The following is a 19,304-nucleotide window of genomic DNA, read 5'->3' on the forward strand; positions in this document are numbered from 1 at the left end:
GGCATCAGCAGTAGGTGTTTGCCCAGCGTCTGTTATCTGAAATTGAGTTTATTGTGAAATAGGAAAGTAGCTGTGACTCCTAGACCAGACAGAGCTAAGTGAAAGACCAGACCCTGCAGCTTTAATCCATGTACTGAATTCCAAAATGCGCTACACACGTTAGATCGTCCCCGTAAATGCTCTTTTCATTTCCCTCTGATGTTTTGAGGACAGAGAACACAAGGAATCGGGGAAAGAATTGAGAATCACCCTATAGCTATTACTCCTACACACACACACACAGACAGAGCACACACATACACTGCATACTCACTCACTAACACAACAATAGTAGTGGGGAATACAGAAGAATAAATCTGAGGGACTGACTGAACGGCGCTCTTGCTCATAAACGCACACACACACTGGAGGAGTAATGGGCTAGGTGCAGGCAGTATTTCACCCTACCAAACAGATCTATGCCCCCACACACACACACAAAGCGCTCTGTATTTGTGTGACTGAGGTTGTAATGCGCGTTGTAAATCTACCAATAAGTAGATGGCGTGCATATAAATCGTCCAGTAAGGAGACTGTGTGCATATAAATCTACCAATGCATAGTTGGTATGCGTGAGTCAGTAAGTGTTTAGTCCGAGCGTGGTTTAGTGTGTCGAGCCAGACTCGTATCACAGGTTTGAGGGATGGGGAGTATCACCAAACTACGCATCCAGGACAGATAAGACATCGGCCCAGACTATTGATGGCACCAAATGTTGTTTATTTTGATTTCAGTTAACTGTTACGTGATTCCGCTTGACAGGATTATGTTACATATATACATACACACACACACAACCACACACTGGATGAACTCTAGGCCAAGGGGCACATGGGCAGGGGTTGATAGATCTGTTTATTTGGATCCCAGTAAGTTCTCGTTTACTCTACTTAAGCGTCTTCCATCACTTGGCTCTCTTTGTTGTTGACACGCCTCTCGCCAGGATCAAAGCAGTTTAGTGTCAGGCGTGAAGGTTGTGGGTTAGCTAGGGGGTAGAAGAAGGATGAGGGGGTGATGGGGTTCAGTCTTTCATTTCTGATTGCCAACTTTCCTTCCATTATAAAATTATAAATGCGTGTGCATTTATATAATCTGGACTATTCTGCCGTTGTTTTGGGAACCTATGTGAGTCCCGCACACACCAGCACAGTAGCAGTCGGAATTGAAGCCACTTAATTTAGGCCCTTAAGCCTTCCATCCCTCCTCCTTTCCTTCTCCTTTTAAGGGGCTTATGGGGATAAACAAAGTCAAATAAACGCCGGTTTGACATGTTTCCCAGGCTCTCCCTCTCTCAGTTAGTATAGTTGATGGACGGCTATTAACATGGCAGGTTGTTGAAGAGGAGGGAAAATGGCCTCAATGCCACCCTATATATTCCCTCGTAGTACACTTTTGACCAGAACCCTAAGTGGGGGAATGAAAGATGAAAAAGGAGGATGGTAATGTCTCTGAAAGGAAAACAATAAATACTTGTTTTACAGTGCTGCAATTTCCTGACAAATGCACAGAGCCTTAAAGGAAGTATTCGCACCCCTCGACTTTTTCTGCATTTTGTTGTTACAGCCCACATTTTCTTTGAGATTTTGTCACTCCTACACAAAATACCCTGTAATGTCAGTGGAATTATGTTTTCAATTGTTTTTTATTTTATTATTATTCAAATTAATTCTGTAAAATAAATATATATATATATATATGAAAAGCTGAAATGTCAATAAGTATTCAACCCCTTTGTTATGGCACAGCTAAATCATTTCAGGGATAGGGATAAGGATGAAGGGATAGGGATAAGGATGAAGGGATAGGGAAAAGGATGAAGGGATAGGGAAAAGGATGAAATGATGAAGGGATAGGGGAAAGGATGAAGGGATAGGCATAGGGGAAAGGATGAAGGGATAGGCATAGGGAAAGGATGAAGGGATAGGCATAGGGAAAGGATGAAGGGATAGGCATAGGGGAAAGGATGAAGGGATAGGCATAGGGGAAAGGATGAAGGGATAGGCATAGGGGAAAGGATGAAGGGATAGGCATAGGGGAAAGGATGAAGGGATAGGCATAGGGGAAAGGATGAAGGGATAGGCATAGGGGAAAGGATGAAGGGATAGGCATAGGGGAAAGGATGAAGGGATAGGCATAGGGGAAAGGATGAAGGGATAGGCATAAGTGGTCCAGCCAAAGCCCGGACTTGAACACAATCAAACATCTCTGGAGAGACCTGCAAATAGCTGTGCAGCATCGCACCCCATCCAACCTGACAGAAGATCTCAAATCAAGTTTTATTGGTCACATACGCATGGTTAGCAGATGTTAATGCGAGTGTAGCAAAATGCTTTTGCTTCTAGGTCCGACCGTGCAGTAATATCTCAAAAGTAATCCAACAAATTCACAACAACTACCTTATACACACAAATGTAAAGGGATGAATAAGATATGGATGAGCGATGGCCGTGCGGCATAGGCAAGATGCAGTAGAAGGTATAGAAAACAGTAAATACATATGTGATGAGTAATGTAGGATATGTAAACGTTATTAAAGTGGCGTTATTTAAAGTGACGAGTGATACCTTTATTAAATGTAGTAGTGGCCAGAGAGTTGAGTCAGTATGTTGACGCAACCACTCTGTTAGTGATGGCTGTTTAACAGTCTGATGGCCTTGCGGTAGAAGCTGTTTTTCAACCTCTCGGTCCCAGCTTTGATGCACTTGTACTGACCTCGCCTTCTGGATGATAGTGGAGTGAACAGGCAGTGGCTCGGGTGGTTGTTGTCCTTGATGATCTTTTTGGCCTTCCTGTGATATTGGGTGCTGTAGGTGTCCTGGAAGGCAGGTAGTTGGCCCCCAGTGATGTGTTGTGCAGACCTCACCACCCTCTGGAGAGCCTTGCGGTTGTGGGCGGAGCAGTTGCCATATCAGGCGGTGATACAGCCCGACAGGATGCTCTCGATTGTGCATCTGTAAAAGTTTGAGTGTTTTAGGCGATAAGCCTAGATGGCCAGATCTGCAGAGAAGAATGGGATAAACTCCCCAAATACGGATGTGCCAAGCTTGTAGCGTCATACCCAAGAAGAGGCTGTAATCGCTGCCAAAGGTGCTTCATCAAAGTACTGAGTAAAGTGTCTGAATACTTATGTAAATGTGCTATTTAATTTGTTAATCTTTGCAAATGTATTAAAAATATCTATAAACCTGTTTTTGCTTGGTCATGGGGTATTGTGTGTAGTTTGAGGGGGAAAAACATTTAAATCCATTTTAGAATAAGGCTGTAATTTAACTAAATGTGGGGAAAGGGGTTTGAATACTTTCCGAAGGCACTGTAGATATTCCTCTTGTCCAGATGGGATAGGGTAGTGTGCAGTGCGATGCCGATTTCATAGTCTGACGGGACGGTATATCCCGAGAGAGCCATGGATCCATGAAACCGAGTATGTTACAGTCCCTGATGTCTTTCTTGAAGGAGATCCTCGCCGTGAGCTTGTCTACTTTATTTTCCAGAGACTGAATATTAGCCCTCCGATTACAGTGAATAACGAGACCTGCCTCTGTTCTGGGCCAGCTATAGTTTTTCTAGGTCCATATTTGCAGCACCTGCCCATATGACTGGGCAATAATTAAGATAATATAAAACTAGAACCTGCAGGACTTACTTTGTTGAGTGTTGTGTCAAAAAAGCAGAGCATCTCTTTTTTTTACAGATACTCTTCACAACCATTGAATCAATATGTTTTAACTATGACAGTTTTCAATCCAAGGTAACACCAAGTAATTTAGTGCCCTCAACTTGCTCAACAGCCACATTATACATTATCAAATTTAGCTGAGGTCTACAACTTGTACCAAATACAATGCTCTTAGTTTTGGAGATGTTCAGAACTAGTTTATTACTAGCCACCGATTCTAAAACTGACTACAACTCTCTGTTTAGGGTTGCAGTTATTTCCCTAGCTGTGGTTGCTGATGCATATCGGCTTGAATCATCAGCATACATAGACACACATGCTTTGTTGATTGCCAGTGGCAGGTCATTGGTAAAAACCGAAAAGAATAGAGGACCAGTAGAGCTACCCTGCGGTACACCACATTTTGCATGTTTGACATTAGAGAAGCCTCCATTGAAGAAAACCCTCTGTGTTATATTTGATAGATAGCTATGAGTCCACAATATGGCAGAGGTTGTAAAGCCATAACCTGTTGTTGGAAAAAACGTGTGTTATGATCAATAGAATCTAAGGCTGCACTGAAATCTAACAGGACAGTTCCCACAATCATCTTTGTTTCAATTTATTTAAACCAATCATCAGTCCTTTTTGTAAGTGCAGTACATGTTGAGTGCCCCTCTCTATAAGCATTCTGAAAGTCTGTTAATTTGTTTGCAGAGAAATCGCATTCTATGCGCACACACAAACACTACAGTCTAAATATTTTGTCAGGTATATTTAGTAATTTTTTTTCCCCTTAAAAGGCGAGATAAGTGTAGCTGGTTCAGACTAAATGTTCTCTACTTCTGTCTGGCATACTGAACTACTGATGACCAGAGACCAGACTGGCTGCTTTGATCCTAAAATGAAACAGTCTACAGATCAGACACTCTGTCTCGCCCTTCCTTTCCTTTAACACTATCCCTCTCCTTTGACCTGGAGGGAAGCCAAAGTAATGGCAGAGCACCCTTTACTGGTTTTAACAGACAACTAATCAGCTTTCTACGACTCTTAGCAAACTTGGGGAAAAAGGTTTTTAGAAGTAAGTCAATAGCATTTCTAGCGGTGTGAACGGTGTATCTGTGTTGCTGTTACAGAGACGGAGTCAGTCTGTCATCTCTCTAAGCTCTGTCAACAAACACACATCCTCTGGGACGCACGCTGACTGACTGCTCATACTGACTCTGTCTCTGAGAGACAGAGAGGCTGGACCAAGGAGACAGAGAAGGGGGTGAGGGAGGGAGGAATCGCAGCTGACTTCACACTTTAGAGAGAGAGAGAGATCTTGTTCAAATCAAATCAAATGTATTTATATAGCCCTTCTTACATCAGCAGATATCTCAAAGTGCTGTACAGAAACCCAGCCTAAAACCCCAAACAGCAAGCAATGCAGGTGTAGAAGCACGGTGGCTAGGCAAAACTCCCTAGAAAGGCCAAAACCTAGGAAGAAACCAAGAGAGGAACCAGGCTATGAGGGGTGGCAAGTCCTCTTCTGGCTGTGCCGGGTGGAGATTATAACAGAACATGGCCAAGATGTTCAAATGTTCATAAATGACCAGCATGGTCAAATAATAGTAATCACAGTGGTTGTCGAGGGTGCAAAAGGTCAGCATGGCCAGGTGGACTGGGGACAGAAAGGAGTCATCATGCCAAGTAGTCCTGAGGCATGGTCCTAGGGCTCAGGTCCTCCGAGAGAGAGAAAGAGAGAATTAGAGGGGGCATACTTAAATTCACACAAGACACCGGATAGGACAGGAGAAATACTCCAGATATAACAGACTAACCCTAGCCCCCTGACACAAACTACTGCAGCATAAATACTGGAGGCTGAGACAGGAGGGGTCAGGAGACACTGTGGCCCCATCCGATGATACCCCCGGACAGGGCCAGACTGGAAGGATATAACCCCACCCACTTTGCCAAAGCACAGCCCCCACACCACTAGAGGGTTACCTTCAACCACCAACTTACCATCCTGAGACAAGGCCGAGTATAGCCCACAAAGATCTCCGCCACGGCACAACCCAAGGGGGGGCACCAACCCAGACAGGAAGATCACGTCAGTGACTCAACCCACTCAAGTGAGTTGTCACTAACGTGGTCTTCTTGTCTGGGTTGTTCTACCTCTTCAATTGCATCTCCTGATCAATGTCTGACAAATTATCAATCTGTTGTTTTAAACAAGAATTTATGTGCTTTGAGTATCGTTAATTTTATTTTCTGTTATTTCTCATGTCTGTGTGCGTCTTTGCGTCTCTCTCTCTCAGGACGTGGAGATCAGGTCGAACGCAGCTCTCTACCTCCCCCAGATCAGTGACCTGCTGAACCGCGTGCCCCGTCAGATGCTGCTGCTACTGAAGACCAACGATCTTCTCAGAGGCATTGAGACCACTCTGCAGACCAGAGCTGCCTCCTCCTCCTTCATCAACATGTCCCGATGCTGCACCAGGGCTCTAGCCAGGTAGACCCTGACCTCTAACCCTAATTTTTTTTATTTTATTTTACCTTTATTTAACCAGGCAAGTCAGTTAAGAAAAAATTCTTATTTTCAATGACGGCCTAGGAACTAATCCTGCAGACCAGAGCATGCTTCTCCTCCATCATGTCCCAATGCTGCACCGGGGATGTAGCCAGGGAGACACTGACCTCTAACCCCTGAAATCTAACCCCTAGCCCTAACCCTGCAGACCAGAGGGTTCCAGTCCCTCTGTGACAGTCCTGCTGCTCTGTCCACCACACGCACCACTAATCTATGTGCATCCCCTTAGACAATCAACACACACATGCTTTGACACACACATTTGTATCACATCAGTTTCAGTAATCATTATTTAAGCTTTAGGAAAATGTAAACATTTCCTACTTGCGGTCCTTCCCCCTCCTCACTCTCTTCCTTCCTCCCTCCCAGCTCCTCTCTGAATGTCTGTGTGTGTAATTGGCTGGCTGAATGCTGTGATTATATTGTACTTTCAGTGGCAGTCAGCAGTGGCCATATTGATTCAGTCTTACCATTGTAATGAACAACTCCATGATTGTCTCTGAGAAAAATCATTAGGACAGAGAGGAGGGGAGGGTGCTGGACGCCTCTGGGGGGAAAAAAGGGGATGAGAGGGGTGGAGGAGAGGAGAGGAGAGGAGATGAAGTATGAGAAGGGTGGAAAGGAGGAGCAAGGAGAGTGGAAAAAAGAGGGAGGAGAGAGGGGAGGATAGATGAGGAAAAGAGGTGCAATGGAGAAGAGGGGGAGGCAGTGAGATGTGAAATTCAGTGTTTTGCTCCAGCAGCTCTCTATTAAAACTAAGCAGTAGTAGAACACAAAATGCAGATCTACAGGGAATTAGATGGGGAATATTGGGCTTAATTGAGCTTGCCTGGCTCAAAAATAGTGGTGAAAGTGCAAACCCTGCCCATTTGCTCTGGCCCTCCAGGCAGATTCAATCGGACGCTCAAAGTATTTGAAAGAAAACAAATTTAACGAGAGAGAGACTTTGCAATGGCTTTCCCTGTGCTGTGTAATTGGTTGGGAGAGGAGGAATGATGGCTTAGACACGATGTCCCTTCAACTCTTTCCATCAAGGAGAACACATTGTCCTACCACAGGGCAGGCCGCACACACCAGAGAGAGCTGTCTGGTACAGCAGAGTCGATGTCTCCCCAGTCTGTGCTGTGACAACACTACAGTGTGGTGGGGGATGATCCTTCTAAAACATTCAGTAGTCAGTCATGTTACAATCTCACCATGGTGTTATGCAATGACTAACGCAGCACTGGGATTCCTGGTAAGTCCCAGTATTCCACTGTTATACTGTACTGCACTGTCTCATCATATATTTATTTTTTAGGGGGTAGATCAGCTTTAATATTGCAGATACATTGTAGATTCCATCATTGTAATTGTCTGCATCACTTCCAATCCCCCATATATATATTTTTCAAATACACAGTGGAAGTCGGAAGTTTACATATACCTCAGCCAACTACATTTAAACTCAGTTTTTCACCATTCCTGACATTTAATCCTAGTAGAATTCCCTGTCTTAGGTCAGTTAGGATCACCACTTTATTTTAAGAATGTGAAATGGCAGAATACTAGTAGAGAGAATGATTTATTTCAGCTTGTATTTCTTTCATCACATTCCTAGTGGGTCTGAAGTTTACATACACTCAATTAGTATTTGGTAGCATTGCCTTTAAATTGTTTAACTTGGGTCAAACATTTCAGGTAGCCTTCCACAAGCTTCCCACAATAAGTTGGGGGACTTTTGGCCCATTCCTCCTGACAGAGCTGGTGTAACTGAGTCAGGTTTGTAGGCATCCTTGCTCGCGAACGCTTTTTCAGTTCTGCCCACACATTTTCTATAGGATTGAGGTCAGGGCTTTGTGATGGCCACTCGTATACCTTGATTTTGTTGTCCTTAAGCCATTTTGCCACAACTTTGGAAGTATGCTTGGGGTCCATTTGGAAGACCCATTTGCTACCAAGCTTTAACTTTCTGACTGATGTCTTGAGTTGCTTCAATATATCCACATAATTTTGCTTCCTCATGAAGCCATCTATTTTGTGAAGTGCACCAGTCCCTCCTGCAGCAAAGCACCCCCACAACATGATACTGCCAACCCCGTGCTTCACGGTTGGGATTGTGTTCTTCGGTTTGCAAGCATCCCACTTTTTCCTCCAAACATGATGGTCATTATGGCCAAACAGTTCTATTTTTGTTTCATCAGACCAGAGGACACTTCTCCAAAAATAGTATGACTTTTGTCCCCATGTGCAGTTGCAAACCGTAGTCTTTGGAGCAGTGGCTTCTTCCTTCCTGAGCGGCCTTTCAGGTTATGTCAATATAAGACTCATTTTACTGTGGATATAGATACTTTTGTACCTGTTTCCTCCAGCATCGTCACAAGGTCCTTTGCTGTTGTTCTGGGATTGATTTGCACTTTACGCACCAAAGTACTTTCATCTCTAGGAGACAGAACGCATATCCTTCCTGAGCTGTATGACGGCTGCGTGGTCCCATGGTGTTTATACTTGCGTACTATTGTTTGTACAGATGAACGTGGTACCTTCAGGATGTACCAGACTTGTGGAGGTCTTGGTTGATTTATTTTGATTTTCCCATGTCAAGAAAAGAGGCACTGAGTTTGAAGGTAGGCCTTGAAATACATCCACAGGTACACCTCCAATTGACTCAAATTATGTCAATTAGCCTAACAGAAGCTTCTAAAGCCATTTTTTCAGTTTCTGGAATTCTCCAAGCTGTTTAAAGGCACAGTCAACTTAGTGTATGTAAACTTCTGACCCACTGGATTTGTGATACAGTGAATTACAAGTGAAATAATCTGTCTGTAAAAAATTGTTGGAAAAATTACTTGTGTCATGCACAAAGTAGATGTCCTAACCTACTTGCCAAAACTATAGTTTGTTAACAAGAAATTTGTGGAGTGGTTGAAAAACGTGTTTTAATGGCTCCAACCTAAGTGTATGTAAACCTCCGACTTCAACTGTGTGATTACAGGCTCAAAATGGCTAGAAACAAAGTGCTTTCTTCTGAAATACGTCAATCTATTCTTGTTCTGAGAAATGAAGGCTATTCCATGCGAGAAATTGCCAAGAAACTGAAGATCTCGTACACCGCTATGTACTACTCCCTTCACAGAACAGCGCAAACTGTCCCTAACCAGAATAGAAAGAGGAGTGGGAGGCCATGGTGCACAACTGAGCAAGAGGACAAGTACATTAGTGTCTAGTTTGAGAAACAATCGCCTCAAGTTCTCGACTGGCAGCTGCATTAAATAGTACCCACAAAACACCGGTCTCAACATGAACAGTGAAGATGCGACTCCGGGATGCTGGCCTTCTAGGCAGAGTTCCTCTGTCCGGTGTCTGTTTTCTTTTGCCAGCATCTTGCTCAGTTGTGCACCGGGGCCTCCCACTCCTTCTATTTTGGTTAGGGACAGTTTGCGCTGTTCTGTGAAGGGAGTAGTACACGGCGTTGTACATTAACAATATCTACACTGTATTTCTGAACAATTTGATGTTATTTTAGTGGACACAAAATGTGCTTTTCTTAACAAGGACATTTCTAAGTGACCCCAAACTTTGGAAGGGTAGTGTATATACATATTTTCTTAAATATATTTTCCTTTATTACTTTCTAACCCTACCACCCCTCCCCTAATTGGAATAAACTAGTGAACAACAACGCGTAGGCCTCTACTTCCAGTGTATACATACTATTTTCATTTTATGGACAAAGTCTATTTTACTATAGTTCTATTTTGTTTGATTTTACTCCTGTCCTTCCTCTCCCTTCAACCTCTCCCATCCATCCAGTTTGATTTCTATTTGCCATATCTTTAAAACTGTGGTCTTTCACAAATGTTCTTAACCCATATACGTTTTACGGACACAAGTATGTTTTACACTAGTTATCTTGTTATTATTTGTTGCTAGTAGTCCCAACCTTCAGCTCCATTCAGCCCCTCCCAGCTATCTCACCACCATCCATAGTGGATTTTGTCCTCTTTCTTTATCCCCCCCCCCTTTCTTCATCTCCCCCATAACTTGTTGGTTCCTAAGATTACATCACACCTTGTTTCCTGTCAGGCACAAGCGGAGCAAGGCGCAGTCGAGGGCACGGCGTCTCCAGATCACCATGTCGGAGTCTCTGACCCTTTGGCAAATCAGCCTGTACGAACTGTTCCTGTGGGTCAAGGGCTCAACGCTAGGAGGCTGGGTCGGTTCACTGCTCAGCTGTCTACACTACACACACTGATCAGAGAAGAGAGGCAACGACACAGACACGCATAAAGACACACACAGACAGACAGACACATACACACTTATGGGCGTACGCATGCACACACACTTAGTGTACACACATATCACACTACGGCGTACACACGCCTTTGGGACGCAGAGTCATGAAGACACACCAACAAAACTTGACACAAATGCATACACACAAACACACACGCACAGTCAGGCAATCCGCTCCAAATGCACGGAGACAGTTTAACCACTGTGTAAACCGATGGATAGACAGAGGTAAAACGCAAAAAATATAAACGCAACATGCAACAATTTCAAAGATTTTACTGAGTTACAGTTCATATAAGGAAATCGGTCAATTGAAATGCATTAGACCCTCATCTATGGATTTCACATAACCGGGCAGGGGCGCAGCAAATGGGTGAGCCAGGCCTTGCTAATCAGAATGAGTTTTCCCCCACAAAAGGGCGTTATTATTGGCACGTTTAGTTCACATTAGGTGACAACTCAATCAATTGAAGATCAACATTTGATGTTGAACTGACATCTGTGCCCAGTGAAATATGGTCAAAGCCACTCACTGTACATAAATGGCAACAACAGTTTGTATGTATTCATGTTACCTCACTACTGTATGTACTGTAAATGTGCAGTGATGCAGAATGAAGTCATATTTTTGTTCAGAAATGGATGGACTGTTTTCCACATTTACATTCCTCTGCTTTTCTCTGTTTATCTCCTCTTCCCCCTTGATTCTGCAACAATTCCACTCTCCTTCTTTCTTCACCTCACTCTCTCTTCTACCCCTCTCTCCCTCTTCTATCTCTCTCTAATCTCCTCAGAACATTACTGTTTACTGTCCAGCTTTTTGTATCCACTGGTTTCTCTTGCAAATTATTCAGTTTACTGTAATTGAATTTGACCTTGACCATTGTCAACATACAGTTCCAAGACTGTATGTTTAGCATTGGTATTGCTATCATTTTATTATACGGATTTACATTTTTTGTCATCTTCGAACATGTTTTAGTTTGTTGATTATTCTGTGAATTATTTTATTTATCCTATTTATTGCTGTTGTTGGAGGTGTGGAAGGAGAGAGGAGTTATTGTTCACTCATAATGAGTTTGCATGGGGAATGGAAATAAATGGAAATAATCCCAATTGAACACACACACTGCTCTCTCTCTGTTTTAGCTTCATTGTCTGTTCTGCAATGCATTGTATTTTGGGGGGATTCTTGTCATTTAAAAACACCAACTAAACAATTTGGACAATGCTGTGGGGGGGGGAGCAGAGTTATGTATATTTACAAAATCTGTATTTTGTACAGCAACTGAGTTAATACATGTTATAATCACCTTACAGCTGTGAGTCTTTCTGTATACGTCTCTAAGAGCTTTGCACACCTGATTGTACAATATTTGCTCATTAATCTTGAAACAATTCTTAAAGTTCTGTCAAATTGATTATTGATCATTGTTAAAAAGCCATTTTCAAGTCTCCATAGATTTTCAAGACGATTTACGTCAAAACTGTAACCAGGCAACTCAGGAACATTCAATGGCATCTTGGTAAGCAACTCCAGTGTATATTTGGCCTTGTGTTTTAGGTTCTTTTCCTGCTGAAAGGTGAATTTGTCTCTGTATCTGTTGGAAAGGAGACTGACCTAGGATTTTGCCTGTGCTTAGCTTTATTCTGTTTCTTTTTATCCTAAAAACCTCCCTAATTCTTGCTGATGACAAGCATACCCATAACATGATGCAGCCAACACCATGCATGAAAATACAGTATTAAGCTTGGTACTCAGTGATATGTTGAGTTGAATTTGCCCCAAACATAACACTTTGTATTCAGGACATAAAGTTAATTTATTTGCCACAATTTTTGCAGTTTTACTTTAGTGCCTTATTGCATGCAAACAGGATGCATGTTTTCAAGTATTTTTATTCTGCTTCCTTTTCACTCTGTCATTTAGGTTAGTATTGAGGAATAACTACAATGTTGTTGATCCATCATCACAGTCTAACTTTTTTAAAGTCACTGTTGTCCTCATGGTGAAATCCCTGAGCGATTTCCTCTCCGGCAACTGAGTTAGGAAGGACACCTGCATCTTTGTAGTGACTAAGTGTATTGCTACTCTATCCAAAGTGTTATTAATAACTTTACCATGCTCAAAGGGATATTCAATGTCTGCTTTTAAAATTGTTACCCATCTACCAATAGGTGCACTTCTTTGCAAGGCATTGGAAAAGCTCCCTGGTCTTTGTGGTTGAATCTGAGTTTGAAATGAATGTAGGAGAATATAACACATTAGACCTGGTAAAAGAGCATGAGACAGCAATGGGGTCAAACTGTAGAACCCAGTTCCTACATTTTAATATAAAAATAAATGTTATCAAACAAAACTATGCTACATTTTATATGATGATAAATCATATGATAAATCAGAGCAAGATTACTGAATGTAAGTTCATTATTTACCTTCAGAGGTGAATGTATCAAACCAGTTACCGTGGTAAGTGTTTTGTTGTCTATAATTGCTACTGTAAATTGGACACTGCAGTTAGATTAACAAGAATTTAAGCTTTCTGCCCATATAAGACATGTCAATGTCCCGGAAAGTAGGCTGTTGTATACAATGTTTTCTAGTCACATTATTGCATATTGAGCAACAAAAGTCCCGGTTTAGGGACACCGATCCTGTAGAGGTTACTAAACACTATTATTGCACACAGTCCATGCAACTTAATATGTGACATTATTACTCCTGAACTTATTTAGGCTTGCCATAACAAAGGGTTTGGATACTTATTTATTTTTCATTTTTAATTCATTTGTAAAAAATATAAATAAAATCTAAAAACATGAAATTATGGAGTATTGTGTGCAGGACAGTGGCACAAAACTTTATCAATTTTAAATACAGGATGTAACACAACAAAATGTGAAAAAATGTATGGGGTGTGAATACATTCTGAATGCACTGTAAATGGCATGTTATAGTCACCAAATACTTTTTTTTGCGATTTCACTTGGTTTTGAGAAACTTAACCCACCAGCAATAGACTTCCTCATGCTCGTTCTGCAATTGCAGGGGCACAGAAGAAACCTGAACAAAGGCTCCAAGAAACCCCAAATACATCATTTTTTAGAGATATGACAAATGCAAAATTGTCTTAACATTTCAACAGTAATTTTCTGATTTGTTTAAACGATTTAATTAAATCATGTTAGTTCACAATGCAGATAATGGTATTGCAGTTCCGTACACCTTACTGTTGATCCCCACCCACTCAGCAACGATGGTAATTAATGCCAGTTTTAGGTTCTCTGCCGTGAGCCTCTCCTCCATGTTCAGTGGTCAGTTCATGGGACTTCATGTCCCACTTCTCATCAATTGGGGCGGCAGGTAGCCGAAGGTAGTTAGAGTGTTGGGCCAGTAACCGAAAGGTTGCTCGATCGAATCCCTTAGCTGACAAGGTAAAAATCTGTTGTTCTGCCCCTGAACAAGGCAGTTCCTAGGCCGTCATTGTAAATCATAATTTGTTCTTATCTGACTTGCCCGGTTAAATATAAATAAATACATGTGATGGTGTGTTGCAGTGATGTATGACTGCATTTTCATAGACATCCATCAATCTGTTGCGCCATGTATGGTGTTTGAGAGTTGGCGCTTTGTACCTGCAGAGCAATCATTGTACAATTTCTCCATCCAAGGCAGTCGGTTTTTTGACATGGCATCTTGTAGTCTGATTCTAGATATGCCATCAGGGTATTGAAGCCGACCCTCTATTTCTGTAATCAGCGCTGTGATTTTTCTCACTCTGTCCCTTTTCACACTTCTTTCGTGTGAAGAGCCTGTCTGTCTGTTGGGGGCCTGTACTGCTGTCAGCAACGGTTTAGGTCTCATGATACCGCCCTTTCAGATGGTTAAGCATTGCAACTGTAATGCCAAAGTTTGCATTTCACCACCACCTCATTTAACTTAAAGTATTGCCATACAGGACTTCGCTGCTGTCGCTTCCCTGTCCCACTCTCTGCCCTATATATTGTTTGCCACTTGTACTATGCTCTAGCCAATGTAACTTCCTTTAGCTTTGGCCTGCGAACACACTGTCCTGACGAATCCTTTAATGTATATGCTGTCCTTTCCTGCCAGACTCACGTATCACTCCAACAGGTGGGCTCTGTGCATAGGACTTCCGTGTGTGTGTAGTCACTGTGACTATGGCTGAAATGGAACTGCTGAGTCCCATGTCACACTCATTTACAGCATCAAGTCCTGTGGCTACCAATCTCTGCTAACACACACACTCCCAGCAAGAGTCAAGGGTGCTTGTAAACTTTGCTGTATGGGTTACATCCACACAAATTGCATAATTGACAAATTTGTCACTTGCAGAAATTGATAATATTATCCTGTTCTTCGAATGCAGGGTTATGATGGAGTTAATGAGATTCTATGTCTGGTGATTTTCAATGCCAAGCCAGGTGAGTTGGAATTCGTCGTGGTTATGTTTGTATACATCGTGCAGGATTTATACCCTACAGCCACTTGAGGGGTTAGTGAAAACGTTGCTGACTGGAATATGGAAAAAGTATCGTCAAACTTTCCTCTAATGCTCGTCCATTCTTCCCACAAGCAAAGGTGGAGGCCGATGACGTCTCATCAGCCCAACTCCAAGTTTGCAGTTGTCTAAAAAACATTTTTTTACATTTTTTTTTAATTGTTTGTACTTTACTGTATTCATACTTGAGATATTGTTTTTATTTAAGTATATCACTGAGTCAATTGCTCCATTGGATTTAGGTACTATCACAATTTGCTCATTCTCGTGTCAGAATTAGACGTTCACCAATGTTTCTCAAACAAAAAATATCAAAGTGTTTACCGCTAAGTTTAGGCATTAACTTTGAATTCCTGATGTTAGGGTTAAGTTTAGGCATTAACCCTTACCTAAACCATTCGGAGTTAAGGTTTGGGATAGGCTTAAAACAAAAATCTCAAAAACAACTATCGCTCTATTCGAACTTGCAATCTTTGGAGGCAGATGCTTACACCCATCCTCTTCCACAATGCTCTAGCAAAACCGAAACCTACTTGAAGCTAGTTGCCAATTTCCACATCAGCTCCCGACGTCCTCAGACATGGATAGATGACGAATACTGATTTGTATCACAGGTGACCTATCTGACTATCAACCACTGACTGTAATTTCTAGTAAATCAGTATCTGCTGCAGACAATGCATACTGTAGTTATGTGAAATATGTATAACATACTTTTGTGTTTTTATATAGTGTATGTGGACACCCCTTCAAATTAGTGGATTCAGCTATTTCAGCCACACCCTTGCTTGACAGGTGTATTAAATCGAGCACACAACCATGCAATCTCCATAGACAAACATTGGCAGAAGAATGGCCTTACTGAAGAGCTCAGTGACTTTAAACGTAACACCGTCATAGGATGCCACTTTTCCAACAAGTCACTCTGTCAAATGTCTGCCCTGCTAGAGCTGCCCTGGTCAACTGTAAGTGCTGTTATTGTGAAGTGGAAGCGTCTAGGAGCAACAACAGCTCAGCCGCGAAGTGGTAGGCCACACAAGCTCACAGAAGCGCATCAGCACGAACTGTTCATAGAGAGATTCATGAAATGGGTTTCCATGGCCGAGCAGCCGCACACAAGCCTAAGATCACCATGCGCAATGCCAAGCGTCAGCTGGAGTGGTTTAAAGCTCGCCACCATTGGAACTGGAGCAGTGTAAACTCATTCTCTAGAATGATGAATCACGCTTCACCATCTGGCTGTCCCACGGATTAATCTGGCCCAATGCATAGTGGCAACTGTAAAGTTTGGTGGATGAGGAATAATGGTCTGGGGCTGTTTTTCATGGTTCGGTGTCAGCCCCTTAGTTCCAGTGAAGGGAAATCTTAACGCTACAATATACAATGACATTCTTGACGATTCTGTGGTTCGAACTTTGTGGCAACAGTTCGGGGAAGGCCCTTTCCGATTTCAGCATGACAATGCCTCCACGCACAAAGCGAGGTCTAAACATAACTGGTTTGTCAAGATCGGTGTGGAAGAACTTGACTGGCCTGCACAGAGCCCTGACGTCAACCCCATCAAACACCTTTGGGATGATTTGGAACGCAGACTGCTTGCCAAGCCTAATCGCCCAACATCAGTTCCCAACCTCACTAATGCTCTTGTGGCTGAATGGAAGCAAGTCCCCGCAACAATGTTCCAACATCTAGTGGAAAGTCTTCCCAGAAGAGTGGAGGCTGTTATAGAAGAAAAGAGGGGACCAACTCCATATTAATGGCCATGATTTTGGAATGAGATGTTCAACGAGCAAGTGTCCACATACTTTTCGTCATGCAGTGTATGTTTTGACTGAAATTCACACCTCTCACAGTATTGACCTGTCTGTCACCCTTAGCCTTGATTTGATTAGCCTTCCCACCCAGTTTGTATGTCTCTCCCCGCCTGGATGCACTCTCCCTGGGTAGGAGCCGGCAGACAACCCCCTCATCTCTCTCCCCTTGTCCTAATGACGCTGGCCCATGAAGGTAGGGTGTGTGTGTGTGTGTGTGTGTGTGTGTGTGTGTGTCTGGATGCCAGGCGAGAACCATCCATCTCTGTCACTGTGACCCGCCCAGTGCTGCCAACACTAATCTACCCAGTAATGGTGCCTTTCTCTCTGAGTTCCACTGTACAATTCTCTCGCCCTCTCAGAGAACCACTGTAAAAAATGTTTTTATTTCTCTCCTTTCTCCCCCTCCATCCCCCTCTCTTCTCCTACTCCACTACCCCCTCTTTCGCATTTTCTCTCCTTTTCAATGTTGTTGCCCACTCTGCTCCCTAGCTATCATTGAAATCTGTTTACATGTCAGTGTGTCAGATGTCGACCTCGCCTCCTGATTGACTGATGGCCTCACGTCGCTGATTTCTGATAGTTACCTAGTTTTCTACCGGGGATTCAGATGGCAAATGCATGTGATTTGTATCAGGAAGTGGTCCATTGTAATCACGTAGAGCTACTGGTTGCATCTCAAAAGCACCCTATGCCTTATAAAGTGCACTACTTTGGACTCATATGTCTGGTCAAAAGTAGTGTACTATGTAGGGAATAGGGTGCCATTTGGGATGCACACAATGAGTAGCTGGGATTATCTCTGATAAAGTGGAGGGAATTGGAGAACCTATTGCAGAGAATGCAGACCTCTGAGTCACTGAAGTCATCAATGACGTTTTATTTATATCTGGGGTGTAATGAAGTGCGTTGAACCAATTGTCCAATATAGAACAGGTCGTATTTCCTATGTTCTAGATCAAGAAAGTGTTCTACGTTCTAGATCTATAGGCCTATATGCTCTGTTTCTATAGGAAAGCCATTATGTGACCCTTTGACATTTTGAGGCTATCCAAACAGTAACAGTGGTTTAAGCCCCGGACCCAGATTTAAGTGAAAAGGCAACCATGAAAGACGTCCTGTAATCTGCTAATGGAAAAGCACATTAGGTTTACGCTTCAATTTCATTCCTTCTGTACTGAGAAACATTAGAGACCACACACACTTGCACACAAACGCAGAAACAAACACACAGACTTCCCCATACTCACAGCAGGCCCTGCTGCTGGAGGGTGGAAGTACTTTTCTCACTGTCTGCATGTTGGCGGCAGTTGAAGCCCAGACCAACATTATTTTGCTCAGATGGGGATTTTATAGGATTATGTCCTTATTTTCCCTTCTCCCCTCCTCCTGTCATCTCTGTCCACCATTCCTCTGTCCTGTCCTGTAATCTCGGTGGAACAGAGAAACACCCACCGGGCACACCACGTCATTTCATTGTTGAAATGTGTATCATCTTTGGTTGAGACGTTGCTCAATGAGATTTGAACCTTTTTATTCACCCTCTCAAAAAGACAGCTAGAAGTTTGTTGAATTCCACATGTGTTACCACTATGCTTTCAACCGTCTAAGAGCACAACCAAATTCGATTGGAAAACAATGTCTGATTTTTGGTTTAGTTGTCATTTAAATGTGCTATCATTGCACTTTCCCACCAAATAAAAGCACTACAAAGTTCAAATGGGAATACAATGTCACAATCAAATTACCTGGATTGTAGTTGAGATTACATTAAAAGTAAATATAGTTCAAGTGATTCATGTTGTTCCAGATTCTGCACAGATATTTGTATTGTAAAGATCCCCACAGTCCTGCGACCTTTGCATGCTATCTTGAACATGCTTCCTATGATTACATAAGACTTACAGTAACTTCAAAATGGATGAGTTACCATGGATGAGTTACCTAGTTTAAGGTTGGATAAAAACTGTTACATTAGTTTGTAAGAGGCTTAATTTTAGGCTACTTTAGTTGGCGACGTGACTCCAACATATCATTTGTTAACTTGTCGCCAAGTTAATAGGCTATTGACTATATTGCAAAAGTGATTGAATTGTGTTTGGTTGTCAATGCAACCAAATATCAACATTTGAAGGAGATGAACACTGTGTGTATAAAACATTAACACCTGCTTTTTCCATGATACTGACCAGGTGAAAGCTAGGATCCCTTATTGATGTCACTTGTTAAATCCCCTTCAAATCAGTGTAGATGAAGGGGAGGAGACCGGTTAAGGAAGGATTTGTAAGCCTTGTACGTGTGCCATTCAGAGGGTGAATGGGCAAGACAAAAAATGTAAGTTCCTTTGAATGGGGTATGGAGTAGGTGCCAGGTTCACCGGTTTGTGTCAAGAACTGCAACACTGCTGGGTTTGTCACGCT

At 42.5% G+C, this 19,304-nt stretch overlaps 1 protein-coding gene across 2 annotated transcripts in view; it reads left to right on the forward strand.

The window, feature by feature from the left end:
* The window catches only part of adck1 (aarF domain containing kinase 1), a 169,312-nt gene extending 157,635 nt beyond the window's left edge, over positions 1-11,677 (forward strand). For both annotated transcript variants that reach the window (XM_020487532.1, XM_031828530.1), the window contains exons 10-11: positions 6,001-6,194; positions 10,338-11,677. In XM_020487532.1, coding sequence (XP_020343121.1) covers positions 6,001-6,194; positions 10,338-10,506 — 363 coding nt within the window. In that variant the 3' untranslated portion in view covers positions 10,507-11,677. The remainder of the gene's footprint in view (positions 1-6,000; positions 6,195-10,337) is intronic.
* The last annotated feature ends 7,627 nt before the right edge of the window (positions 11,678-19,304 follow it).

This window comes from Oncorhynchus kisutch, linkage group LG7 (genome assembly GCF_002021735.2).
Source record: "Oncorhynchus kisutch isolate 150728-3 linkage group LG7, Okis_V2, whole genome shotgun sequence".
In the NCBI taxonomy this organism is placed as follows: Eukaryota; Metazoa; Chordata; class Actinopteri; order Salmoniformes; family Salmonidae; genus Oncorhynchus; species Oncorhynchus kisutch.